This window comes from Ascaphus truei, chromosome 7 (genome assembly GCF_040206685.1).
Source record: "Ascaphus truei isolate aAscTru1 chromosome 7, aAscTru1.hap1, whole genome shotgun sequence".
NCBI lineage: Eukaryota > Metazoa > Chordata > Amphibia > Anura > Ascaphidae > Ascaphus > Ascaphus truei.
Genome location: NC_134489.1, coordinates 14,962,562 through 14,989,697, shown reverse-complemented (window position 1 = coordinate 14,989,697; position 27,136 = coordinate 14,962,562). Strand labels below are relative to the sequence as shown.

The window sequence follows — 27,136 nt, the reverse complement described above, 5'->3', positions numbered from 1 at the left end:
ACGATGACAGGTGAAGGTTTAGGTGAGATATCAGGAAACCGAGAATTTTGAACAACCGGTTTTAACAATGAGATATGGAAGACTGGATTCTCGTAGATTAAGGCAGTTGCAAGCGGTATGCCACAGGATTGACCTGTTTGAGAATGGAGAAAGGGCCCAGGAATCTTGCGGCCAGTTTCAGTGTATGTCTTCAGTCTTATGTTCTTAGATGAAAGCCACTCTTTGTCTCCTGGCCTAAACTTGGGTGCCTTGCGGCGATGGCGATCTGCCTGTGTCTTTTGTCTGAGTACTGACTTCTGTAGAGTCTTTTGAATTTTCTTCCAACAATTTTGGAGCAAGTTTACTCTGAAATCTGCTGCTGGAACCCCAGAAGGATTGAAAGAGATAGAAAGGCGAGCTGGATGGAATCCGTAATTTATGAAAAACGGTGATTCTTGCGTGTATTCATTTCTGAGTGAATTATGGGTGAATTCTACCCATGGAATGGATCCACCCAGTTGTCCTGTGCGTCTGAAATAAAGCATCGCAGATATTGCTCTAATGACTAATTTGTTCTCTCTGTTTGACCATTGGTTTGGGGATGATACCCAGAAGAAAAAAAGAAGAGTGATCTCCAACCTTTGGGCAAAGACACGCCAAAATTTCAAGATGAACGGTGACCCCCGATCGGACACTATAGGGAGTGGGAATCTGTCACGATAACTTATGACAGTTTGTAATTTACACAAAATAACTGGGTTTAAACTGAACGAGGCTTAGATATAACAAATTGTATTTATTCCTTTGGATAGGTGAACACACGATATAGTACAGTAACAAACAAGAAGTACACTTACTTTGGGGATGGGGAAGATGAAGTATGAAGCATAGCAATTCTCTCACAATCAGGTAACAGTTCAGATGACATCAGAAGACAAAGGATAAATGGTGGACAACAGTTTATAAACCTTTTGTGCCCTATCCTTAACATTGAGTACAGTGGATTGGTTTTCAATTAACTCTAGCCACTCATTAACGTGGGAACACATTTTGACACATGCCCCCCTGCTAGTTGGTCCATGCGCAGTAGAGCTCTGGGGTCTCATTTCTGTAACCCCTCCTCTGCATCAGGAATGCCAGCTAGTCTACAAGATTGGATTCCTCGCAGGATATTCTTTGTTGTGAGGTGTGAAATGGAACACTTGAAGACTGCTCTGGTTTGAGTAATCTCCGCCCTCATACAAACAGTGGAGGTGACAAAATCCTTTGAACCATACTTAAGTCCTGTAAAAATCTCCGCTAAAAAGAAATCTCGGTTTTTCACTAAATCCCCATTGAAAATAACGGGCTTCGCCGCCATAGACTTTCAATGGCAAACCGCCGCCATTGGCAGCTATGGGAATCCGCCGCCATAGACTTTCAACGGGGCTGCGCCGCCGTTGAAGTCAATGGGGTTTTTCCGCCATAGCCGGTCAATGGAGATAGGCCGCCATTGGAGTCTATGGGAAAAGTCCCGAACCTTCAATGGGGTCAATACTCCGTCGGGTTGGTCCAAGAGGGTCAAGGATGGTTCTGCAGCGATGCCGGAGCAGTGACTACAGATACCCCAAACCCTGATCCTCTGGACCTGCCGGAATCGGAGCTATGGATTACCAAATTTCAGCTTTTGACACTTAGCCGTTTTCCTGAGCCGTTTCTGCCGCCGCCAATGGAACCTATGGCGCGACCCGCTCTTCTCGGTTCGACCCTTATCGGGGGTCCAGGATACGGGGACCCGGTTGTGGTCGAGTGGGGGGAGGTCTAGGAACTAGGGGCAGAAAGAATTTTATTTCTAGGTGCTCTAAAACTGTTTATTCCCACGCCACTTGTCGTTGAACTTGACTTGTTAAGTGATCAAACCTCTCCTATAGAAAATGTATCCGCTTTGCGGTTAAGCGGTTTGGACGGCAGCCAACTCGTTCCTGGAAAGCTCTTTCGAGGATTCTCCATTGAAGTCAATGGGCCCATTGACTTACAATGGGAAACCGCCGCTCTTCCTCTCGGACGCCATCTGCTGGTCTTCTCAGGAAACAGGACTCAACAGCAAGATTCGCCATTGAAACACATGGAGCCTCAATGGCGGCCTATGGGAGCCTGCAAAATGGTGCCTGAAAAGGCGGGAAAATTACACAAAGGGCTATAATCACTAAACAACTATTAACCCTTGTGCTCCCGGATGGATCCTAGTGTGTGTGTGATGCAGACACTGATTAAACCAGATGTTACAATAAAACAGGGGAACAGGGGAATACACATTTACATGTCATAACAAGGGTTAAATCACATTTCTGGACCTCAGCCCAGTTAACCCCTTGTCTCCCTGGTGAGGTCAGGGGATGGCCAAATGGGGTGTAACCCCTTTAATACCGGGCCACCCCCTCTCTCCCTCTACACCTCCCCTTCTTAATGGGTGACCTGTGGCCCACTGGCCCTAACTTGGAGTGGGGCACTGCTGGCACCATTAATGAATTCAGTCTCAGAGGGATAGTCCTGGCATGAAAGTCCATCAGCATTGCTGTTTTCACTGCCCTTTTTATGTTGAATGGTAAATTCTAATTCTTGCAAAGCCAAGCTCCATCTCAGCAACTTGGCACTCTCCCCTGATACTCTCTGTAGACAACTCAGGGGATTGTGGTCTGTGATGACCGTGAAAGCCCTCCCATATACATAGGGCTGGAGCTTTTTGAGTGCCCACACAATGGCCAAGCACTCCTTCTCAATGGTGGCATATGCCACCTCCCTGGGGAGCAGTTTGCGACTGAGATACACCACAGGGTGCTCTTTGCCGTCGTCCCCCACCTGGCTCAGCACAGCCCCAACACCAAAGTCTGAGGCATCAGTTTGAATAAGAAAATGCTTGGTATAGTCTGGGGCAGCCAGTATAGGGGCTCCAGCAAGCGCAGTTTTCAGGGCCTGGAAAGCAGTTTCACAGGCAGGAGTCCAGGTAATAAGCACAGGCAGTTGCTTCTTAGTCAAATCAGTCAGGGGTTTGGCCACGGCGCTGTACTGTGGGACAAATTTCCTATAGTACCCTGCGGTGCCCAAAAATGCCATGACCTGTTTCTTGGTTTTTGTAACAGGCCACTCAACTATGGCTTCTACCTTGGCTGGCTCTGGTTTGAGATGCCCTCCATCCACCCTGTGCCCTAAGTACAGGACTTCTGCCATCCCTACCATACACTTAGTGGGTTTTAAGGTAAGCCAAGCCTCCCTGATCCTATCCAGCACCGCAGTTACATGTCCCATTTGGGATTCCCAGGAACTACTAAAGACAGCAATGTCATCTAAGTAAGCCCTGGCATAGCTCTGCATCCCTTCCAGTAACCTATTGACCAGGTGTTGAAAGGTAGCCGGGGCATTCTTCATCCCAAATGGCATCACCAAAAACTCATAGAGGCCACTTGGAGTGATGAATGCTGACTTCTCCCTAGCCTCCAGGGTCAGGGGGATTTGCCAATAGCCCTTGCTCAAATCCATGGTGGTCAGATATTTTGCCCCCGCGAGTTCATCTAGTAACTCATCCATGCGGGGCATGGGGTAAGGATCTGACACCGTCCCAGCGTTGAGCAACCGGTAGTCCACACAAAACCGGGTGGTCTTGTCCTTCTTAGGAACTAGGACTACTGGACTTGCCCAAGGGCTCTGGGATGGAGTAATTACCCCTAGGGTCAGCATCTCCTCTATCTCTCTCTCCATACTTGTCTTGACCTCTGCTGACACTCTATAAGCGTGCTTATGAAGAGGCTGCAAGTCCCCTGTGTGCACTGGGTGTTTGGTGAGATGTGTGGTCCCTGGCATGTCAGTGAAGAGGGCACTAAACTGAGCTAGCATGCCCTGGCTTCTCCCTTCTGCCTAGCACTCAACTGTGTCCCTATCTCTACCTGTTCCACAGTGTTTCCCTGCCGAGCCTCTCCTAGGAGATCAGGCAGAGCATTGCTCGCCGGATCCTCCAGCAGTGGGCTACAAATGGCCATTACTGCTCCCATACTCGGTGCTCTGTATTCCTTCAACATGTTGATGTGGTATGTCTTGTGCCTCTCAGGCGCTACCTGTACAACATAGTTGCACTCATTCACCTTTCGGATAACCGAGTACGGTCCCGACCAGGCAGCCATCAGCTTGTTCTCCTGAGTGGGTTTGAGAACAAGCACCTGCTGTCCTGGGATGAATTCTCTGCTACGGGCCTGCCGGTCATATCATTGCTTTTGCTTGGTCTGAGCGGCCCTGAGGTGGTCCTGGGCCACCCCCATGAGCATCTCTAACCGGTCTCGGAGATCTACTACATACTGGATCACTGAAGCATCAGTAGCAGTAGTCTCCCCTTCCCATCCCTCACGGAATAGGTCCAGAGGTCCACGTACCCTGCGGCCATATAGTAGCTCGAAGGGGGAGAAGCCTGTAGATTCTTGCGGTACCTCTCGGTATGCAAACAGCAAGTGCTGCAGGTTAATCTCCCAGTCTTTCCCCTCCGCCTCTATAAAGGTCTGAAGCATCTGCTTCAGGGTCCCGTTGAACCTCTCACATAATCCGTTTGTCTGGGGGTGGTAAGGGGTAGTGCGCCGGTGCTGTACACCGCATGCATCCCAGAGACAATGTAACAGTTCACTCATGAACTGCGACCCCTGATCTGTTAGGATCTCACTAGGGAAACCTACCCTAGAAAAAATGTTCAGCAAAGCTGCTGCCACTGTCTTGGCACTTATGGTGCCAAGCGCTACCGCCTCAGGGTACCGGGTGGCAAAATCCACCACCGTGAGGATGTAGCGCTTCCCTGACCTGCTAGGAATCATGAGGGGTCCTATAAGGTCCATCGCTACCTTCTGGAAGGGTTCCCCTATTATCGGTAGGGGTCTCAGGGGTGCCTTCACACTGTCGCCCACCTTACCTACCCGCTGGCAGGCATCACAAGAGCGGCAGAAATTGCTCGCATCTCGAGATGCCCCCGGCCAGTAGTAACGCTGCAATAACCGGGCTCGCGTCCTGGTGACCCCCTGATGTCCCGCTAACGGAATAGAGTGAGCTACCCGTAACAATTGCTGTCGGTACCCCTGGGGCACTACTAGCTGTCGCTTACCGGTCAATCCCTCCTCTATCCCCGGGTTCCCTTCTTCTCTTTATAGGAGTCCCTTATGCCATAGGCAGCGCTCAGTGCCCTCCCCTGCCTGAGATTCGGACGCCCGAAGTCTCACGCTGGCCAGGGTAGGGTCTGCCTTCACTGCCTCCCTAAACTGGGCTCCTTAATCTGGCCACCCCCAGTCATGTCATTGTCAGGGGAAGGGGACAGGGTGAGAAGGAACAGTAAGTCAGCCTGTGGTTGCAACTGATCCTGGCGTGCCTCCCCGGGCTCCTCTGCGCCCTCCGCTAAATTTCGTCCCAAAGGCTGAGGGACTGGAGCGGCCGCCGCCGGCATTGCCACTGTTTGGCTCCGGGTAACCGCCGCCACTGCAGCGGGGTGGGGCACACAGTCGTAGGTGCAGGTCATCGGTCCCAGGTCATTGCCCAAAAGAATTTCAGCATCCAAACCGGGTAAAACCCCCACCTCCTGCACACCCCTGCCCACCCCCCAATCCAAAAAGATGCAGGCCACCTGCAGGAAACGTGGCTCTCCGTCGGCTACAGTGATCTGCATCCCAGAGCCTGGGAGCAATTCCTCTGGCCGGACCATATCAGGTCGGACCAGGGTCACTGCAGCTCCTGAATCCAGCAAGCCGACTGCTTGCCGGTCACCGACTGTGACCGGGGTGAGGTGTTTGCTCCGGCCGTCCGTCTGCTACAGGTCTGCGATGACATGTCCTCCGCTCCTGGCTGTAGGCCCTGATGAAACCGGGATTGGGGTGACATGGGACGTCTCACTGGGAGTTGCGCTCATGCCGGAACTCTCCCGCCTTGTGTGAACTGCTGCCCGCGGGCGTCTTTTGGGTCCACTGGGGGGTAGTAACAGACTTCTTGGCCGGCGCCGGTGCCGCCGCCGCTTTTGCTGGTGCCTTGGTGGTCATCTGGGACCCGCTGACCACATAGTCATCTGCCATCCTCGCCGCCTCTGTGTAGGTCTTGGGTTTTTTGTCATACACCCAAGCCCTCACCGCCGGCGGGCACTGCTGCATGAGCTGCTCATGAAAGATGAGGTCCAGCAGGCGTTGGTAAGTCCTGGCCTCAGAGCCCTCCACCCAGTGTAGCCCGTACAAAGCCATGCGGGTCACATAGGTGACGTAGGTCTCCTGAGGCTGCCTCTCCTCCAACCGGAATTTACCCCGGTAAGCTTCAGGGGTAAAACCGTGCTGAAATAGCAAAAGTTCTTTCAGGTGGTCATAGTCATCAGCAAACTCCTCTGTAAGCGCCATCAATGTCTGCTTAGCCAAGCCGGAGAGTAGCGGGTCCAAGCGTGCAACCCTATGCTGGGGAAGCACCTTGTACCACCGGCACTGCGTTTCAAAGTTCCTTAAAAACATGTCGATCCGATCAGTGCCTTCCACGTACTTGGTGAGACTGTGCTTGTCCAGTTGGAGTTCATCTTTGGGGGGTCGGACCGGGGGGCAATAAGCAGGTCTGTTCACTGCCATAGAGATAAACTTTAGCCGCTCCTCCGCTGTCCCTCGGTCTCCCCACGTTGTAATCAGTGCCAACATTTCAGGGGTAAACGGGCTGGTAGCCGCAGCCATCAGCGCCCCTCCTGTCGCACTTGTCCCGGGAGGTGCACTTGTTCCCTCCCCGGGATTCTGCCGCCCCGGCACTGGGTTCAATCCCTGATCTCCGGGCGGCTGTACCAGAGCAAGCTGAGCCGTCTCCCGGCACTCTGGATGCTCGTCTTCATATGCCGTGATTGCGACAACCATATCTTCGACCTCCTTGTCCTCATATTCCAGTCCATATGCACGGCACTTGTCTTTTAGCTGATTTCTAGTTCTCAGGTAATAGATGTTCTCCGCTTCACTCATTGTTCTGGGTCGCAACAGTGAGGTGGTGTGACAACTTGCGTTACTTGTTGCACTAACATGTGTCCAATATCTTTAGACCCAGGATCTTGCAATTACTATCAAGTTCCCACTATATTACAGTATCCCTCAGAATACTAGTAATACAGGTCCAGTTCAATCCCACCGCTGCCACCAGTTAATCTACAAGCCTGTCACGATAGCTTATGACAGGTTGTAATTTACACAAAATAACTGGGTTTGAACTGAACAAGGCTTAGCTATAACAAATTGTATTTATTCCTTTGGATAGGTGAACACACTATAAAGTACAGTAACAGACAAGAAGTACACTTACTTTGGGGATGGGGAAGGAGAAGTATGAAGCATAGCAATTCTCTCGCAATCAGGTAACAGTTCAGATGATATCAGAAGACAAGGATAGAGGGTGGACAACAGTTTATTAACCTTTTGTGCCCTATCCTTAACATTGAGTACAGTGGATTGGTTTTCAATTAACTCTAGCCACTCATTAACGTGGGAACACATTTTGACACATGCCCCCCTGCTAGTTGGTACATGCGCAGTAGAGCTCTGGGGTCTCATTTCTGTAACCCCTCCTCTGCATCAGGAATGCCAGCTAGTCTACCAGATTGGATTCCTCGCAGGATATTCTTTGTTGTGAGGTGTGAATGGAACACTTGAAGACTGCTCTGGTTTGAGTAATCTCCGCCCTCATACAAACAGTGGAGGTGACAAAATCCTTTGAACCATACTTAAGTCCTGTAAAAATCTCCGCTAAAAAGAAATCTCGGTTTTTCACTAAATCCCCATTGAAAATAACGGGCTTCGCCGCCATAGACTTTCAATGGCAAACCGCCGCCGTTGGCGGCTATGGGAATCCGCCGCCATAGACTTTCAACGGGGCTGCGCTACCGTTGAAGTCAATGGGGTTTTTCCGCCATAGCCGGTCAATGGAGATAGGCCGCCATTGGAGTCTATGGGAAAAGTCCCGAACCTTCAAGGGGGTCCATACTCGTCGGGTTGGTCCAAGAGGGTCAAGGATGGTTTTGCAGCGATGCCGGAGCAGTGACTACAGACACCCCAAATCCTGATCCTCTGGACCCGCCGGAACCGTAGCTATGGATTACCAAATTTCAGCTTTTGACACTTAGCCGTTTTCCTGAGCCGTTTCTGCCGCCGCCATTGGAACCTATGGCGCGACCCGCTCTTCTCGGTTCGACCCTTATCGGGGGTCCAGGATACGGGGACCCGGTTGTGGTCGAGTGGGGGGAGGTCTAGGAACTAGGGGCAGAAAGAATTTTATTTCTAGGTGCTCTAGAACTGTTTATTCCCACGCCACTTGTCGTTGAACTTGACTTGTTAAGTGATCAAAGCTCTCCTATAGAAAATGTATCCGCTTTGCGGTTAAGCGGTTTGGACGGCAGCCAACTCGTTCCTGGAAAGCTCTTTCGAGGATTCTCCATTGAAGTCAATGGGCCCATTGGCTTACAATGGGAAACCGCCGCTCTTCCTCTCGGACGCCATCTGCTGGTCTTCTCAGGAAACAGGACTCAACAGCAAGATTCGCCATTGAAACACATGGAGCCTCAATGGCGGCCTATGGGAGCCTGCAAAATGGTGCCCGAAAAGGCGGGAAAATTACATAAAGGGCTGTAATCACTAAACAACTATTAACCCTTGTGCTCCCGGATGGATCCTAGTGTGTGTGTGTGATGCAGACACTGATTAAACCAGATGTTACAATAAAACAGGGGAACAGGGGAATACACATTTACATGTCATAACAAGGGTTAAATCACATTTCTGGACCTCAGCCCAGTTAACCCCTTGTCTCCCTGGTGAGGTCAGGGGATGGCCAAATGGGGTGTAACCCCTTTAATACCGGGCCACCCCCTCTCTCCCTCTACACCTCCCCTTCTTAATGGGTGACCTGTGGCCCACTGGCCCTAACTTGGAGTGGGGCACTGCTGGCACCATTAATGAATTCAGTCTCAGAGGAATAGTCCTGGCATGAAAGTCCATCAGCATTGCTGTTTTCACTGCCCTTTTTACGTTGAATGGTAAATTCTAATACTTGCAAAGCCAAGCTCCATCTCAGCAACTTGGCATTCTCCCCTGATACCCTCTGTAGCCAACTCAGGGGATTGTGGTCTGTGATGACCGTGAAAGCCCTCCCATATACATAGGGCTGGAGCTTTTTGAGTGCCCACACAATGGCACTCCTTCTCAATGGTGGCATATGCCACCTCCCTGGGGAGCAGTTTGCGACTGAGATACACCACAGGGTGCTCTTTGCCATCGTCCCCCACCTGGCTCAGCACAGCCCCAACACCAAAGTCTGAGGCATCAGTTTGAATAAGAAAATGCTTGGTATAGTCTGGGGCAGCCAGTATAGGGGCTCCAGCAAGCGCAGTTTTCAGGGCCTGGAAAGCAGTTTCACAGGCAGGAGTCCAGGTAATAAGCACAGGCAGTTGCTTCTTAGTCAAATCAGTCAGGGGTTTGGCCACGGCGCTGTACTGTGGGACAAATTTCCTATAGTACCCTGCGGTGCCCAAAAATGCCATGACCTGTTTCTTGGTTTTTGTAACAGGCCACTTAACTATGGCTTCTACCTTGGCTGGCTCTGGTTTGAGATGCCCTCCACCCACCCTGTGCCCTAAGTACAGGACTTCTGCCATCCCTACCATACACTTAGTGGGTTTTAAGGTAAGCCTAGCCTCCCTGATCCTATCCAGCACCGCAGTTACATGTCCTATGTGGGATTCCCAGGAACTACTAAAGACAGCAATGTCATCTAAGTAAGCCCTGGCATAGCTCTGTATCCCTTCCAGTAACCTATTGACCAGGCGTTGAAAGGTAGCCGGGGCATTCTTCATCCCAAATGGCATCACCAAAAACTCATAGAGGCCACTTGGAGTGATGAATGCTGACTTCTCCCTAGCCTCCAGGGTCAGGGAGATTTGCCAATAGCCCTTGCTCAAATCCATGGTGGTCAGATACTTTGCCCCGCGAGTTCATCTAGTAACTCATCCATGCGGGGCATGGGGTAAGCATCTGACACCGTCCCAGCGTTGAGCAACCGGTAGTCCACACAAAACCGGGTGGTCTTGTCCTTCTTAGGAACTAGGACTACTGGATTTGCCCAAGGGCTCTGGGATGGAGTAATTACCCCTAGGGTCAGCATCTCCTCTATCTCTCTCTCCATACTTGTCTTGACCGCTGCTGACACTCTATAAGCGTGCTTATGAAGAGGCTGCAGGTCCCCTGTGTGCACTGGGTGTTTGGTGAGATGTGTGGTCCCTGGCATGTCAGTGAAGAGGGCGCTAAACTGAGCTAGCATGTCCCTGGCTTCTCCCTTCTCCCTAGCACTCAACTGTGCCCCTATCTCTACCTGTTCCACAGTGTTTCCCTGCCTAGCCTCCCCTAGGAGATCAGGCAGAGCATTGCTTGCCGGATCCTCCAGCAGTGGGCTACAAATGGCCATTACTGCTCCCATACTCGGTGCTCTGTATTCATTCAACATGTTGATGTGGTATGTCTTGTGCCTCTCAGGCGCTACCTGTACAACATAGTTGCACTCATTCACCTTTCGGATAACCGAGTATGGTCCCGACCAGGCAGCCATCAGCTTGTTCTCCCGAGTGGGTTTGAGAACAAGCACCTGTTGTCCTGGGATGAATTCTCTGCTATGGGCATGCTGGTCATATCATTGCTTTTGCTTGGTCTGAGCGGCCCTGAGGTGGTCCTGGGCCACCCCCATGGGCATCTCTAACCGGTCTCGGAGATCTACTACATACTGGATCACTGAAGCATCAGTAGCAGTAGTCTCCCCTTCCCATCCCTCACGGAATAGGTCCAGAGGTCCACGTACCCTGCGGCCATATAGTAGCTCGAAGGGGGAGAAGCCTGTAGATTCTTGCGGTACCTCTCGGTATGCAAACAGCAAGTGCTGAAGGTGAATCTCCCAGTCTTTCCCCTCCGCCTCTATAAAGGTCTGAAGCATCTGCTTCAGGGTCCCGTCGAACCTCTCACATAATCCGTTTGTCTGGGGGTGGTAAGGGGTAGTGCGCCGGTGCTGTACACCGCATGCATCCCAGAGACAATGTAACAGTTCACTCATGAACTGCGACCCCTGATCGGTTAGGATCTCACTAGGGAAACCTACCCTAGAAAAAATGTTCAGCAAAGCTGCTGCCACTGTCTTGGCACTTATGGTGCCAAGCGCTACCGCCTCAGGGTACCGGGTGGCAAAATCCACCACCGTGAGGATGTAGCGCTTCCCTGACCTGCTAGGAATCATGAGGGGTCCTATAAGGTCCATCGCTACCTTCTGGAAGGGTTCCCCTATTATCGGTAGGGGTCTCAAGGGTGCCTTCACACGGTTGCCCGCCTTACCTACCCGCTGGCAGGCATCACAGGAGCGGCAGAAATTGCTCGCATCTCGAGATGCCCCCGGCCAGTAATAATGCTGCAATAACCGGGCTCGCATCCTGGTGACCCCCTGATGTCCCGCTAACGGAATAGAGTGAGCTACCCGTAACAATTGCTGTCGGTACCCCTGGGGCACTACTAGCTGTCGCTTACCGGTCAATCCCTCCTCTATCCCCGGGTTCCCTTCTTCTCTTTATAGGAGTCCCTTATGCCATAGGCAGTGCTCAGTGCCCTCCCCTGCCTGAGATTCGGACGCCCGAAGTCTCACGCCGGCCAGGGTAGGGTCTGCCTTCATTGCCTCCCTAAATTGGGCTCCTAAATGTGGTCACCCCCCAGTCATGTCATTGTCAGGGGAAGGGGACAGGGTGAGAGGGATCAGTAAGTCAGCCTGTGGTTGCAACTGATCCTGGCTTACCTCCCCGGGCTCCTCTGTGCCCTCCGCTAATGTTGGTCCCAAAGGCTGGGGGACTGGAGCGGCCGCTGCCGGCATTGCTGCTGTTTGGCTCCGGGTAATTACCGCCACTGCAGCGGGCTGGGGCACACGGTCGTAGTTGCAGGTCATCGGTCCCAGGTCGTTGCCCAAAAGAATTTCAGCATCCAAACCGGGTAAAACCCCCACCTCCCGCACACCCTTGCCCACCCCACAATCCAAAAAGATGCAGGCCACCTGCAGGAAACGTGGCTCTCCGTCGGCTACAGTGATCTGCATCCCAGGGCCTGGGAGCAATTCCTCTGGCTGGACCATATCAGGTCGGACCAGGGTCACTGCAGCTCCTGAATCCAGCAAGCCGACTGCTTGCCGGTCACCGACTGTGACCGGGGTGAGGTGTTTGCTCCGGCCGTCCGTCTGCTACAGGTCTGCGATGACATGTCCTCCGCTCCTGGCTGTAGGCACCGATGAAACCGGGATAGGAGTGACATGGGACGTCTCGCCATCCTCGCCGCCTCTGTGTAGGTCTTGGGTTTTTTGTCATACACCCAAGCCCTCACCGCCGGCGGGCACTGCTGCATGAGCTGCTCCTGAAAGATGAGGTCCAGCAGGCGTTGGTAAGTCCTGGCCTCAGAGCCCTCCACCCAGTGTAGCCCATACAAAGCCATGCGGGTCACATAGGTGACGTAGGTCTCCTGAGGCTGCCTCTCCTCCAGCCGGAATTTACCCCGGTAAGCTTCAGGGGTAAAACCGTGCTGAAATAGCAAAAGTTCTTTCAGGTGGTCATAGACAACAGCAAACTCCTCTGTAAGCGCCATCAATGTCTGCTGAGCCAAGCCGGAGAGTAGCGGTTCCAAGGTGCAACCCTATGCTGGGGAAGCACCTTGTACCACTGGCACTGCGTTTCAAAGTTCCTTAAAAACATGTCGATCTGATCAGTGCCTTCTATGTACTGTCGCAGCCGAGTTTATTCGAGCATTTGCCCGGTCTCGGCCGCGACAGTAACCGGGCGCGCGCCGGGATGTCCCAGGCGCGCGCCGAAGCCTCGGAGGAGCGGCCCTCCGATCAGGGCTTCCCCCTCCCCCCTCCGGGTCCGCTGGGTCCCCCGAAACCCCCCACCGCCGTCCCCCACATCGCGGGACACCAGGGCTACCTCGGGGAGCCCTGGGCACGCGTGCAGGGGGCGCAGGCTCCCGATGACGCGTGACCGCGCATCGGTGATGCGTGGCACGCCGAGGGGATGCGGCTCGCAAGCCGGGACATCTCCCGGCTTGCGGAACTAGCCGCACTCGAATTAAACGTGCCGCCTCTATACTTGGTGAGACTGTGCTTGTCCAGTTGGAGTTCATCTTTGGGGGGTTGGACCGGGGGGCAATAAGCAAGTCTGTTCACTGCCATAGAGATAAACTTTAGCCGCTCCTCCGCTGTCCCTCAGTCTCCCCACGTTGTAATCAGTGCCAACATTTCAGGGGTAAACGTGCTGGTAGCCGCAGCCATCAGCGCCCCTCCTGTCGCACTTGTCCCGGGAGGTGCACTTGTTCCCTCCCCGGGATTCTGCCGCCCCGGCACTGGGTTCAATCCCTGATCTCCGGGCGGCTGTACCAGAGCAAGCTGAGCCGTCTCCCGGGACTCTGGATGCTCGTCTTCATATGCCGTGATTGCGACAACCATATCTTCGACCTCCTTGTCCTCATATTCCAGTCCATATGCACGGCACTTGTCTTTTAGCCGCCCCAGCGGGAGCCACGATAGGCTTCAGGAAACAAGTGGCTTAATGTAACTTGTCACGCAGCTGGGGAGCGGTGCACGACATCACATGTGCAGGAAGCGCGCGATAGAAGCACAAAGCGTCCGAGGGGGCGGGGCTAAGCTCTGTGGCACATTAGAAGAGCTGTGTGTGCACGCATGCTCTGTAAGCAGAGCGGGGGTGCGCGCATGCATTGGTGCCAGAGTGGAGGTCTGAGAGATGACAGGTAAGGAAGGAACACGTCGCAGAGGACGTGTTCCCCGATTCCTTACATTAAGGCTGTGAATGGGGCTACTGTGGTGGAAAAATTTCGAATGAATCTACGATAGTAGTTTGTGAATCCTAAAAAACGCTTGATTGCTTTGAGAGAGGTAGGTTGTGGCCAGTCCAGAACTGCCTTCAGCTTGGCAGGGTCCATGGAAAAAACTAGAGTCCGCAATAATGTATCCTAGAAATGTGGTAGAAGTCTGATGAAACTGGCATTTTTCCAATTTGGCATAAAGATGATTTTCACGAAGACGAGACAAGACCATTTTAGTGTTTTTGATATGTTCAGGTAGAGATTTAGAAAAGATTAGAATATCATCAAGATAGACAATAACATAAAGATCCAGCAGGTCCCGAAAAATCTCATTAACAAATTCTTGAAAAACAGCCAGGGCGTTACACAGCCCAAAGGGCATGACTAAATACTCATAATGGCAGTCTCCGGAATTAAAAGCCATCTTCCAGTCATCGCCCTGTCTTATCTGTACAAGATTATAAGCAAATCTAATTTTGAAAAGATGGTAGCTCCTTGGAGGCGATCAAAAAGCTTGGAGGTGAGGGGAAGCGGGTAGTGTTTCTTTAAGGTGATCTTGTTTTACCCTCTATAGTCTATGCGCAGGCGAAGAGAACCATCCTTTTTCTAACGAAGAAAAACCCTACTCCGGCTGGGATGAGGATTTGTGAATGAAACCTTTCTTTAAATTCTCTTGAATATGCTCTGACATGGCTTTGGTTTCAGGTAGAGACAGGGGATAAGATTTACCTCTAGGTAAGACGCAACCTGGCAAGAGATCAATAGGACAGTTGTAAGGCGATGAGGGGGAAGAACTTTGGATCGTACCTTATCGAACACATCCTTGAATTCAGCATAGACTTTGGGTAGAACACTTTTATCCTCTTTGGGAGAAATTAGGCTGCAGATCTGTTGAGTAGAGTTTAAGCAAGTCTTGATACAATGGGGACTCCATTGGATTCTTTATCAGTCCAATCAAGTTGCGGATTATGTTGCTGTAACCACGGCAGTCCTAGAATTACCTTAACAGATGGAGTACGGATGACATCCAGATAAATCTTCTCCTGATAACCATCTTTAGTAAGAAGAGTAAATTTGCTGGTTTCCAGAGAGATGGTGGCCGGTTGAAGAGGGTGTCCATCTATGGCTTCCAATCCGACAGGCAAGGCTTTACGAATGAGAGGAATGTTATGTTTGAGAGCTAAGCTAAGGTCAATGAATTTGCCCCCAGAACCTGAATCAATAAAGGCAGAGGTAGTTACCTGGAAGTGGCCCCTTTGAGGGAGAAGCAAAGCATGGTCTGAGTAGACCGGATTTCTGGGAGAGTCTGGGAAGGCGAGGTAGAGGCCAACGAGATTTGAGGTACCTCATTGAATGCTAGCGTTTCCCGGTTTGAGCGGGAAGGAAAGGACTTGATGGTCGGGGTGACCACAATTGTGACATAGTCCATTGGTACGACTGTGCTGTCTCTCCGAGAAGGATAACCGTTGGCTTCCCAGCTGTATGGGTTCCGGATCATCTAGAGGCGGCAGATCTGTAGAGGAAATGAAACGCCAGTGATCTGGCCGGAAGTGGCCGAGGGTGAGAACATTTAGCCTTCCTCTCCTGAAGACGCTGGTCCACTCTAATGCAGATAGCAATAAGTTCCTCCAGGTCAGCAGGGCGTTCTTGAGCAGAGCAGATAAACCTTGCCAAAAGGCGGTCGACAGAGCCTCATTATTCCAGCCTGTTTCAGCTGCTCTGGTACGAAATTCCAGAGAGTAACAAGTGACTGAAAGTGAACCCTGGGAAAGGTGATAAAGAGAAGATGCAGCAGTCACCTTACGACCTGGAGTGTCAAAGACACGTCTGAATTCCATAGTGAAGTGGTCGAGATTCTGTGTCAGTTCAGGTCTCCGTTCCCAGATGAGGGAAGCCCATGCCAGAGCATCTCCGGAAAGTATAGCGATTATGTATGCCACCTTGGATCTTGCAGAGAGAAAATGAGAAGGGGTTAACTCAAATTGGATAGAACATTGGTTAAGGAAACCCCGATACCCATGAGGATCACCAGAGTAGCAATTAGGAGTAGGCAGACAGGGTTCAGCAGAAGGATGTGTGTCTGGAGACAAAAAAGGGGTCGCAGATCTCAGAGGACTGGCCTGCTGGTGTTGCAAATTAAGAGCCCCAAAGGATTGTGCCAGGAATGCAACACAAGTCTCTAGTTGTGAGCATCTGTCCACAACAGAGGACAGGGCCAGACCCACCTCAGTGGGGTTCACGTTTGTGGGGCTGAGCATACTTTAACGCCATGCTCACCACAAACAAGGCGGGACCCCGGTACTGAGGTGGGAATGGGTATAAACGCCACCCACAGCCATGGGGCACATCTGAAATGCGGATGGTCAGGCAGCCGGGTCAGGATTGGAGAGACTAGAATGGTTAGGTAGTTGCCAAGGTCAGAGATAGGAGCTGGTAGAATGGTCAGTGTCCGTTTAACCGTGGGCAGGGATTGGAGCCAGTAGAAGCGTAGAGGTTCGTAAGCAGTGGTCAGGATTGGAGAGATGCGAAAGTTCTGAGGCAAGCTGGGTCGGTAAGCCAGAAGTGTGGAGTCAAAAGTAATAGGCAGGTCGGTACACAGGAGGTCAATCTGAAAGCAAGGCAGCAGGGAACAAGACAAGGCAGGACAAGGAACCAGGAAGTGGGAGAACAGCGCTAACTGGAAATATGTTCAGCCAAAGTGCAAGTGTCACAGCTGAGCATATATGGGGGAGCATGACCAATAAGAGGGGGGACGGAGCAGAGGCATGGTTAGGAGGAAAGGCACAGGAGACAGGTGGGCATAATAAGGAGAGTGGACATGCAGCTTGGGAGAGGTGCACACGCGTCACGTGTGTGCGCCGCGCGACGTTGATGCGCTTGGCAAGGAGGGGCGGAGCCAGACTCCGCGACGTCAGAAAAGCTCCTGCGGGAGCGCGCGCACCATAAGGACAGCTGGGTTGCATGAGACATCAGGTAAGGAGAGAGTGAACCGCAGGGGACGCGCTCCCCGATTCCTTACAAAATGTAATGTAATGTAAACTCTCTTTACAATGGCTCCTTGAAGTGTGGTCATTTATCAATTTCTCAGTGCCAATTTCCAAAGTGCTTTAATCCATTAAATATGTCCCTTCTTTCAGATCACTTTGGTATTCCTGTACATGGAACTGAACATTTAACCCATTAAACATGCCACTATCATTAGGTCGCTTTGGCCTTACATGGTCCAGGGGAGCCCTCAAAGTCACGGCGTTGCACTGTCATGGCAATGCGTTGCGTCACCATGACATCATGGCACACACATACACCCCTCCCACAGCTACACACACTTCCCTCAGCTACACACACCTTCCGCAGCTACAGACACACCATGCCCATTTATCTACCTTGGTGTGAGCAGTGTTACGGTCTTGCGCCAATTCAAGGACTCCACAGCTCCTTCCTCCAGCACTCCCCTCTCCTGTTGGGTGGAATTTGGATCCCGGCATCAACAGGGGGAGGGAGAGGAGGGCGCATGAGGCCCCTTGAAGGCATGGGCCCTAAGGCCAGCCCTGTAAGTATTTCAATTTCTCTTGTTCCCTCAGGCTGGGACAGGATGGAGCTCAGTGCTGGGACTTTGGCCCTAGTTGTCTTCTGCCTATCTTGTCTGTTACTGCTTCAAAGGAGGAAGGGGAAGCTGCCACCAGGCCCTGCACCACTGCCAATAATAGGCAATCTTCACCAGATTGACAGCAAGGACATGGTGAAATCCTTTGGGGCAGTAAGTTTATAACCATGTTGAAATCATCACCTTGGACCTGATGAGGGTTAGCTCCAGAGAGCTTGTGAAGAAATTACAGGTGTTAATACATTTTATTTCTAAAGTGCTTTGGCTTGGTGGAAATTTAGGGCTACAACACGAGTGGTGTTTTTTCAGGGGTGAAAAAGATGTCAGCACCCTACGAAAGAAAAATAATCAATGTATCTAAAGTCTACAATGAATAATGCAGAGCTTTGAATAAAGAAATGAGGCTGAAAGAAAGCAATTGTATTTAGGGTTGCCAGGACTGACAAGTATTTCGCTACTCTGTAAAGCAAAAAATGAAAGGTAATACCGAATATTTACAGTATGTGTCTGGTATTACTTCTCTGGACTTAGTGACCTGACCGGCTGCTTTTGAAAGCTCCTTGTATTGTCCCTGTATGTATTTGTATATAGTTATCATATCCCATCTTAGATGCCTCATTTCTAATGTAAACAAATCTAATTTGCTAACCTCTCCTCATAAAACAGATTATCCATCCCCTTTATTAATTTGCTGGCTCTTCTCTGCACTCTCTAGTTTCATAATGTATTTTCTATGGAGTGGTGCCCAAAATTGTACTCCATATTCATGGTGTGGCCTTACTAGTGCTTTATAAAAGGGCATAATTATGTTTACTTCCCTCCATCCATTTCCCGTTTAATGCAAGATAAGATCTTGTTTGCCTTTGCAGCTACTGAATGTCTTTGGGCACTATTGCTAAGCCTGCTGTTTACAAGCACTCCTAAATCCTTCTCCACCAAGGACTCTCCTAATTTATCCCCATTTAACTTGTAAGTTGCCTGTTAATTATTGCATCCCAAATGCATAACCTTACATTAATCTATATTAAACCTCATCTACCATTTACCTGCCCAAGTTTCAAGTCAATCCAAGTCCTTCTGAAGAGAAATTACATGCTGCTCTGATTCTATTACCTTACACAATTTAGTATCATCAGCAAAGATGGTGACTTTGCTCTCGATGCCAACCTCAAGACGGAAGTCCATTTTTCTCCAAACTGAGTTTTCGGTTTCATGTTGTTTTGCAGTTATGATCAGGGCAGATTTTACTACCTTGCACAATTTAGTGTCATCAGCAAATATGGAGAGAATCGGAGGGATGGGAGAGAGAATTTGAGGGTGGGGGGAGAGAGAAAAGGAGGGTGGGGGGACAGAGAATTCAGGGTGGGGGAGAGAGAATGGGAAGGATTGGGAGAGATTATGGAAGGATGAGGGAGAGAGAATGGAGTGTGGGGGAGAGAGAATGGGAGGGATGGGGGAATAGAGAATGGGAGGGTATGGTGATAGAAAATGGGCAGGAGGGGCAATAGAGAATGACAGGGAGGGGGAGAGAATGGGAGAAAGAAAGAGAATGGGAAAGAGGGAAGAGGAAAGAATGAGAGGCAAGGAGGAGAGAATGAGAGGCAGGAGAGAGAGACAAGAAGGAAGGTGAGGATGAAGGGGATGAGAGAGGATGGAGAGGGGTGCAACAGTCTTTGAATTTCTGGGAGAGGAGCACTAAGATTAGCAATACTCACCATGGGCCGGTATGGCTGCAGGTATGTTATTTATAAATGTTCTGACTGTTATGTAATTTTTCTAAATTTCACTCCATTTTATATTCTATTTTGGAAAAAGAATTCTAGGGAGGGCACTCCATCCCTAGACCCCTTTGCAGATTTTTTTTAATACAAAATAGAATATGAAATGGTGCAAATTGGTGCACATTTGGAGGACCATTTTGAAAATATGACATAATGGTCAGATCATTTATAAATAACATACCTGCCACCAAACTTTTCTCGAGTGCATCGTTCCTTCCACCAGTGTCTAGTATTTTTGGAGAAGCCACTTGGCATCCCTAATTGTATTGGTGAACCAATGCTCAATTTTAATAATGTAATGATGATTAAACTGAGTGCCTTGTTGATCTCTATTAAAAAATAAATCAGAATGACTTACTGTAGCTTGGGAGAGTCTGTATTAAGGGAGAGATCTAGAAAATTATATTTAAATTAAGACTTTATTTACTCTTAGCTTTTAAGAGGGGGGCATGAGAGAAAAGAGGGGGTGGGGATTTGAGGCAGAAAGGAGGGAAAAGGGGTTTGAGACAGAAGATGGGCGAGGAGGCTAGGAGACAGAAAGATGGGCGAGGAGGATATGAGACAGAAAGATGGGCGAGGAGGATATGAGACAGAAAGATGGGCGAGGAGGATATGAGACAGAAATGGAAGTGAGCGGTTTTGAGAGAAGATGTGAGAGGGGGATATCAGGCACACTTTCTAAAAGGATTTCCAAACCAACTATATAGAGGTGATAAGCCTAAGGCACAACCTAATGACTGGAATGGTGTACTGGTGTCAGACCCAAAAGGACTAGATCCCAAAAACACTGTTTTTCTAGGCCACAGCTCTAGCAGTGTGAGCAAAACCAGCTGATGGAGAGACAGATTTTGACAGTTCCGCCTAGATCTAGTTCTTCCCTAGATATGACAGAAAGATGGGAGAGGGGAATATAAGACAGAAAGGAAGGAGAGGGGGTATAATGAAGAAAGGAGAAGGACTTTAACAACTACTGACTACTATGTTTTTCCTTATAGCTGAGCGAACGATATGGCCCTGTATTCACCATCTACTTAGGATCCCAGCCTATTGTGGTTCTGTTTGGATACAAGGCAGTCAAAGAAGCACTAATAGAGCAAGGTGATGATTTCAGCGGAAGAGGGGAATTCCCCGTGATGTACAGATTTACCCAAGGAAATGGTAAGGAGCTTCCAATAAAAAAGGATTGAGGCCCATATTTACTGTGCAATGTTCTGCCATAAGAGATAATACACCTTCTAGCACTGGAAAAAACTTTACAGCCCATCCAAGTCAATGAGTTGTAAAGTACCTCAAGGAAGAGGGAGGCTGAGTTTTAACATGGCCCTCAATATCATGTGGCAAAATCTAAAGAATATATAGGATGTTAGGTGACTCCAAACCTAATATGCGAATTATATGCACTATTATACTGTTAATATAATTACTGTTTATTGATATTGGTTATTGATATTGGTAGAAATACTTTTGTTTATAAAGATTTGCTAATTTTTCGCTGAAGTTTATCAAAGAGGCAACAAGTGTGCTCTTCTTTTTGTGTAAGAGAGAGAGAGAGAGAGAGAGAGAGAGAGAGAGAGAGAGAGAGAGAGAGAGAGAGAGAGAGAGAGAGAGAGAGAGAGAGAGCGAGAGAGAGCGAGCTGAAGTACTGTAAGGAAAGAAAATGAGAGCTGATGAGGGCTAAGCATAAGAGCAAAAGAGAGAACAAGAAGGAAGAGAGCGCACAAAAGAGGGCTGGCAACAAGTTCAGAAGAGAGGGGGAGAGTCTGTTTAAGAAGGGGAAAGAGAGCAGAGGAATGAGAGAGAGAGATGAGAAAGATGAGAGAGGAGAGAGAGAAGAGAGAGAGAAGAGAGAGAGGAGGGAGACACAGGGCAGAGGAGGGCTTTGTGTATTCCACCTGTACCACAGAAGAGAGAGAGAATTCGGGGAGCAAATCCTCGTTTAACATCCGCTGGAGTGATGGGAGCCCCAACCATTCTAATAATATAAAAACTAATAATGTAAATTCCACTTTGAGGTATTCTCCCCTTATCATTGTGGTCCCTAAGTGAACCCTACTCTCAACAGCAAAGGGATTAGTGTGTGTTTTCAATGGAAAGAATATTCAACAAAGCACAAATGTGTTATTGTGTTAGAGAGAACAACCACAACACATCCCATCCCTCAATTTTCTGATAGACAAAGGGGCCTTAATCTGAGAAGTAAATAACAGGAGGATCAGCAGATCAAGATACTGGTTTTGAAACATGACACATTGCAAACATAAAGACTCAGTTTGCTAAATTGTCTTAACCCAATAGCAACCAGAAAACATATTACACAACAGCAACATTTGGACCGAGAGTGATCCTTATGTAATGGTGAATCACTAAGAAATTTCAATGAGCAATTCATCTGCTCACATTTTTTTAATGTTATATTTAATTTACAGAAACAAAATTGAATCTTCTCTCTACTCTGATGTTTTCGTAGTAGTTTTATACATTTTCAATGATGCTTTCTATGTGGGTGCTGTCTAGGGATTAGTGATTAGAGATGGGCGAATCCACCCAAATCAGTTTCCCGGAAGTTCTCGATTATTCCCCTCAAAATCCGTTTCATGGTGTAAAATTCACAAACCAATTTGGACAAATGTCTGCATATCAACTGGTGTCCCGGGCCCGCTGGCTGGGGGTGGGGGCCCAGCCAGTGCTGCAAATTTCCCCCGACCTCTGGCCAGGCCCTGCTGCTGGTCATGGCCGGACCCTGGCACTTAGCTGCCTGCAGGACCTTTCCTCTGCCAGCACGCGATGGGGTTGTCTGACATCAGTGTGTAGCGTGCCGGAATCTGGGCCAAGCTGTATTGGGGTTTTTTTTTGTATTGGGTAGGTGTTTTTTTTTTTACATGTATTTGGGGGGGGGAGAGGTTGTATAAATTTGGAAGGGGAGATTTTTTTGTATGTATTTTGGGGTGGGAAGTTTTTTTGGTATATATTTTGTGGGGGGAATTGTGTGAGGGGAGAGGGAATGAGTGAGCATGGGGAAATTGATGGAGGCAGAGGAGGGAGAGGAGAGAGGGGGCGAGTGAGGAAAAGAGGGAGTAAGAGTGAGACGCAGGGGAGAGAAATACATATGAGGCGGGAGGGCAGACATTGAGTGAGGATGGGGTAATTGATGGAGGGGGTGAGTGAGAGGTGGGACAGAAAGAATATATGGGAAGAGGGAGGGAAATAGAGGGGCTCGTGAGGTGTGAAATAGGGCTCGCAACACTGCCGACAGGGGGGAAGGGGGAGGCTGTTAGAACTGTAGTCTTGGGCCCCGGGAAATCTGTCTGCAGCCCTGTAGAGGCTATTACAGTAAGCTCATTCAAACCTGCTTGGGGCAGACACAAATCCATCCTAAATATGAAATAAAACCAAAGATCTGTCTGACCGTCTCAGGTTTCACAGCAGTTAGGAAAATGGGCTAGGTGGCCAAGTACTTTTTATTTGCTGCCACATACTATGTTTATAGAGTCTGTGCAGGTCCATGCATTTCTGTATGTAATGTAATCATTTTATTTCTCTCTCTCCCGTCTCCAGGAATTGCTTTCTCTAATGGTGAGAAGTGGAGAAATCTTCGCCGTTTTGCTCTGCTCACCTTAAGGAATTTTGGGATGGGGAAGAGGAGCGTGGAGGAGCTGATTCAGGATGAAGCACGGTATTTAGCGGAGGAATTCAGGCAAACCAAGGGTCAGTTTCATACAGTAGGCGCTGAGACTATAAGTTGTGCTATTCCGTAAGACATCTCCCTGTGCTGAAAGGCTCCTTGTGGCTCATTCATTTTAGTGGTCAGGAATTTGGTTTCTGGTGCTGGAAGATGTATTATGACATTAATGATGTACAGTAATTGTGGTCCTTAATCTCATTGATGTACAGCGAAGTAAACAGAGATATGTACAACTGTCCCATCTGTTGTTGTGGTATACAGGGATAAAAACATTGTTAAATAAGTCTTAGATGCTACAGGAATCTGCAAAAGTTTGCAATGCTGAGATCCAAAGGCTGAAAGAAAGCTTTTTGCTGGAGCGGGAAGACAGAGAAAGTAATACCTTGAAAATAGTAGCGTACCCATTGACTTATATACCTCCCAAGCCACTCCTCTATACAACACATGGAGAGATCCCTGTGAACACACCTGAAACACCGAGAAAATTAAGCAAATTTGAATGTGCCAAAAGGCTAATTAAAATATTAAAATTAACTTTTGTTTCAGATATCTCCGGTGTATTCATGGGTACTATATGAGTCAGTGAGTACTCTTCTGAATAGGTCTCTCTCTCCTTCCCTCTTTCTTTCTCTCTCTCCCTACTCCAATGTTGCACAATTTGGTGAAACTAAAAATGCTTATGAAATCAAGGGTCATTTTGCATGGTTCGCATGGGCGCAACATTTTCTTGTTTGAAGCCCTCTACAATGTTTACACCCGGAAAATAGAGAGGGAGAGAGGCTTCCTAAAATACATCAATTATTATTTAAACAGAAAGTGGAACTTTACGTTTGTTAGTATAAAAAGTAGTGATGCTCTAGGTTGAAAGTAGTAGGCTTTCTGGGTCTTTCATTAAACAAAGTAGTTGTACTCTGTGCCACAAACAGTACATAGTACTATCACATCCCAGTCACTGCTTTAAATTTAGTTTGTCTTATTAGACATTTGCATTAGGAAACCTTCATTTCCAAGTGTTTCAATGCCTAAATGTGATAACGCATGTAATAACTCCTCTCACATGCGCAATGTGTCTCCCCTTGTTAGCATGTTCCATTTACACTAGTAGCACAGCTATATGCCTTCTTCACATTCTCCTCCCAACAGAGACTCCCTTTGACCCAACTTTCTTTCTAAGCAAAGCCGTCTCTAACGTAATTTGTGCAATCGTGTTTGGAAACCGGTTTGATTACAGTGACAAGAGATTCCTGACACTCCTCAACCTGATCGGCGAAAACTTTCAGCTCCTGAGTTCCGCCTGGGGAACGGTGAGAGCAGAAAACTTTCCATTGTCTCAATACAACCATGTCTGCTCCCACTACCTTTAGTGCCAATCTCACAGTGAATAGTGTTTTGCAATTTGATAATTTACTGTACAGTGGACAGTCCAGGACAGGCTCTGACAGTCCTGCTTAGCTCTATCTATTTATTTACTTTCTGATAGTTAAAAGTGCAATGGTGAATTTGTTTGCCAAAAAACAACTTAACAATGTAACTGATGTCCTTAAATAAATGCAACCAAACTTAAAGGGGTCAGTCCCTGCTAGGACCAAAGTGTACTAATGGCAGAAAGACACACAAGGGATCAGCGTCCTAGAATCAAAGTGTACTTATGTCAGAGACATATTTAAGGGGTTACATCTGGGTGCTTGATGCTTCTAACACAACTTAACACAGTTGTGTTGTGTGGTAGAGTATTTTAAAAAAAAATCATATTTGGTTTGATGTGAGCTCTAAGATAATTGCAGGACCATCTCATAGTAGACACAGCACTTGATTGGAAAACAATCATCAATTTGGATGCCCTGGGAAATTTGTAATTTAATTTCCAGAGAACGAAACCAGACAGATGTTTGCTTTTAGCACGGTTATGTACGTTTAAGGAAGTCAATAAATTCTTTACAATGGGGTTATTTGGGTGATTGCACGTTCCAATTAAACACAATGGCATCCTAAATTTGGGTGAAAAATGATTCTCATGTAGTCTAAGAAGAGATGTGCAAATTACCCTCTAGTTTTGCATTTTTTGTAAATAAACATCCTGACAGGTTAATTTGCTCAAAACGTCTTTAAATTTGCAAAAATTGCAGTATACAAAGGGTCGTGTGACCTGAATTTAGGGTCATGTGACCTTCCCATTGACTTTAATGCTTGACGATTTTTATTTTTGAAGCTTCAGTGAAAAGTTTGTGAAATAAAGGGGCAAATTTCCTCCGGTTCGCAAACTTCAGCGCAAACTTTGCACATATCAAGGCCTGAGGCTTCATAGCAGGTTGGAAAATGAACAACATGCTCCCTATCTGCCGATGATAAGTTTTGTCTCCTGTGTTTCTCTGCTATTCTCGGGCTGATTGCAGCTCTACAACATATTCCCGGGGTTCATGAAACACTTGCCGGGACCTCACAACCGCATCTTCCAAAACTTTGACAAGCTGAAGCTCTTTGTGCTGGGGATACTGAAAAAGCACCAGGACTCCTTTGAGACCAGTTGCCCACGGGACTTTATTGACTGTTTCTTGGTTAAGATACAGCAGGTAAGTTGATCTAATGAACAGATGAACCCCGATCTAATGAAGCAGGAAGGAAGCAACCGGGCACTTGTTCTTGGGGAAAAGGTTGATTTATTAGCAAATCCCGTACGTGAGGGCCTTACCTTGACAAACACTTCACATGCTGTCGAAACGTTGGTACTGGATTTGCTAATATATTAACCTTTTTTCCAAGACTGAGTGCCTGGTTGCTTCCTTCCTGCTTCGTGACTTCCTTGGGGGTAGCACAGGATCTTCCCCAGCTCCATGTGCACCGGCAAATTACCTTCATTACCGCCTCTAATTGTGTGCCTGTAATTCTCTCTGTGCTTTCTTAACCCGATCTAATGCCAGAGTCAGCTATCCCTGGGTCACAAATCCCTCTGTGTCCCTGTGCTCAGACAACATAATTAGATTGCAAGCTCATATGAAGAAATATTATAGCTATGACAACATGACATGACGACACCATGCGGAGTCAAGTTGCTATGACAATGGGATACCTCAAGGCGCCGTGGCGACACGTGACATCCCGTTGTCATTGCAACGTGACACTGCAATGTCACATAACATCCTGTTGTCATGGTAACACAACGCCATTTGACGGCACAGAGCTATGTTGATGGGACCCCTCATGGGGAGATTCCGCCACTGCCAGAGAAGATAAAAGCCGAGGCCACGCTCGGAGATTTCACAGGTAAACCCGTAGCCCGGAGCTAAAACCCAGTCTCCAGGTCAAACCTGGAGAGGTGGCAACCCTGGCTCTTTGCGACCTTGGGCAAGTCACTTTATCTCCCTGTGCATCAGGCACCAAAAAACATAGATTAGAGCTCATCTGGGCAGGGATTGTGTCTGTAAAAAGTCTATGTACAGTACCATGCAGTTTACTGCGCACTATATATTTAATTTTGAAGTCCTATTGGGAAAAAAGCACTACATGAAATAAAGTTATATAATTATGTAAAACACAGAAGCAAAAGTGCCCAAAGAAATATTTAACACGCTGATTTCATTATTATTTAACATTTCTCATTTATGACTCATACTATTGCATGCACTATGAGACCATCCAGCAAAGTCTCCGGCTGTTTAAAAAAGAAAAGGGAGTGACGGAAATAGATTTATTGAGGAAAAACATTTCTATTGAACACTATGTTCCCGTTTGAATGCACCAATTATGCTTACACAACACATTAATAAATAATGCCAACATTTTATTTGAAAGGAAGGGACATTTTCTCCCAAATTCTCAGACAATAAAAAAAGAATAACATAACAAATTTACTTTAAATCTGCAGTTGCCCCGGCATCTTTTTTTTTTTGTATTTGTTAAAGACACCCCCCCCCCCCCCCTGTACAATACGGTGACTATATACACCTCAATACTTTTTTCCCTGTGCACTGATTTTTAAACAGTGTATTTTCTTCTTGATAAGTGAGCCTAGAACCTAAATTAGTACTGTAGGTTGTTAAACCCCATCTCAATTAGAGATAATACAGTATTAGGATTTCCAATTGCCTTATTGGAAGATCAGCACAAGACCCTTTAGCAAAATGTAATAAGAAGAGTTCTGCGCTTCCTGTTTAAGGTGAGCAAGTGAGAGTAAGCAGCAAGATTTGCCATGTGAACACTCTACTGCAGG

At 48.2% G+C, this 27,136-nt stretch overlaps 1 protein-coding gene across 2 annotated transcripts in view; it reads left to right on the top strand.

Annotated features, from left to right (window-relative positions):
* The window catches only part of LOC142498727 (cytochrome P450 2F2-like), an 85,757-nt gene that overhangs the window by 6,734 nt on the left and 51,887 nt on the right, over nt 1-27,136 (top strand). Inside the window, exons 2-6 of one of the 2 annotated variants that reach the window (XM_075607059.1) lie at nt 17,444-17,619; nt 20,243-20,405; nt 22,803-22,952; nt 24,073-24,233; nt 25,323-25,499. In XM_075607059.1, coding sequence (XP_075463174.1) covers nt 17,444-17,619; nt 20,243-20,405; nt 22,803-22,952; nt 24,073-24,233; nt 25,323-25,499 — 827 coding nt within the window. The remainder of the gene's footprint in view (nt 1-17,443; nt 17,620-20,242; nt 20,406-22,802; nt 22,953-24,072; nt 24,234-25,322; nt 25,500-27,136) is intronic. The other variant, XM_075607060.1, reaches the window with a different exon arrangement.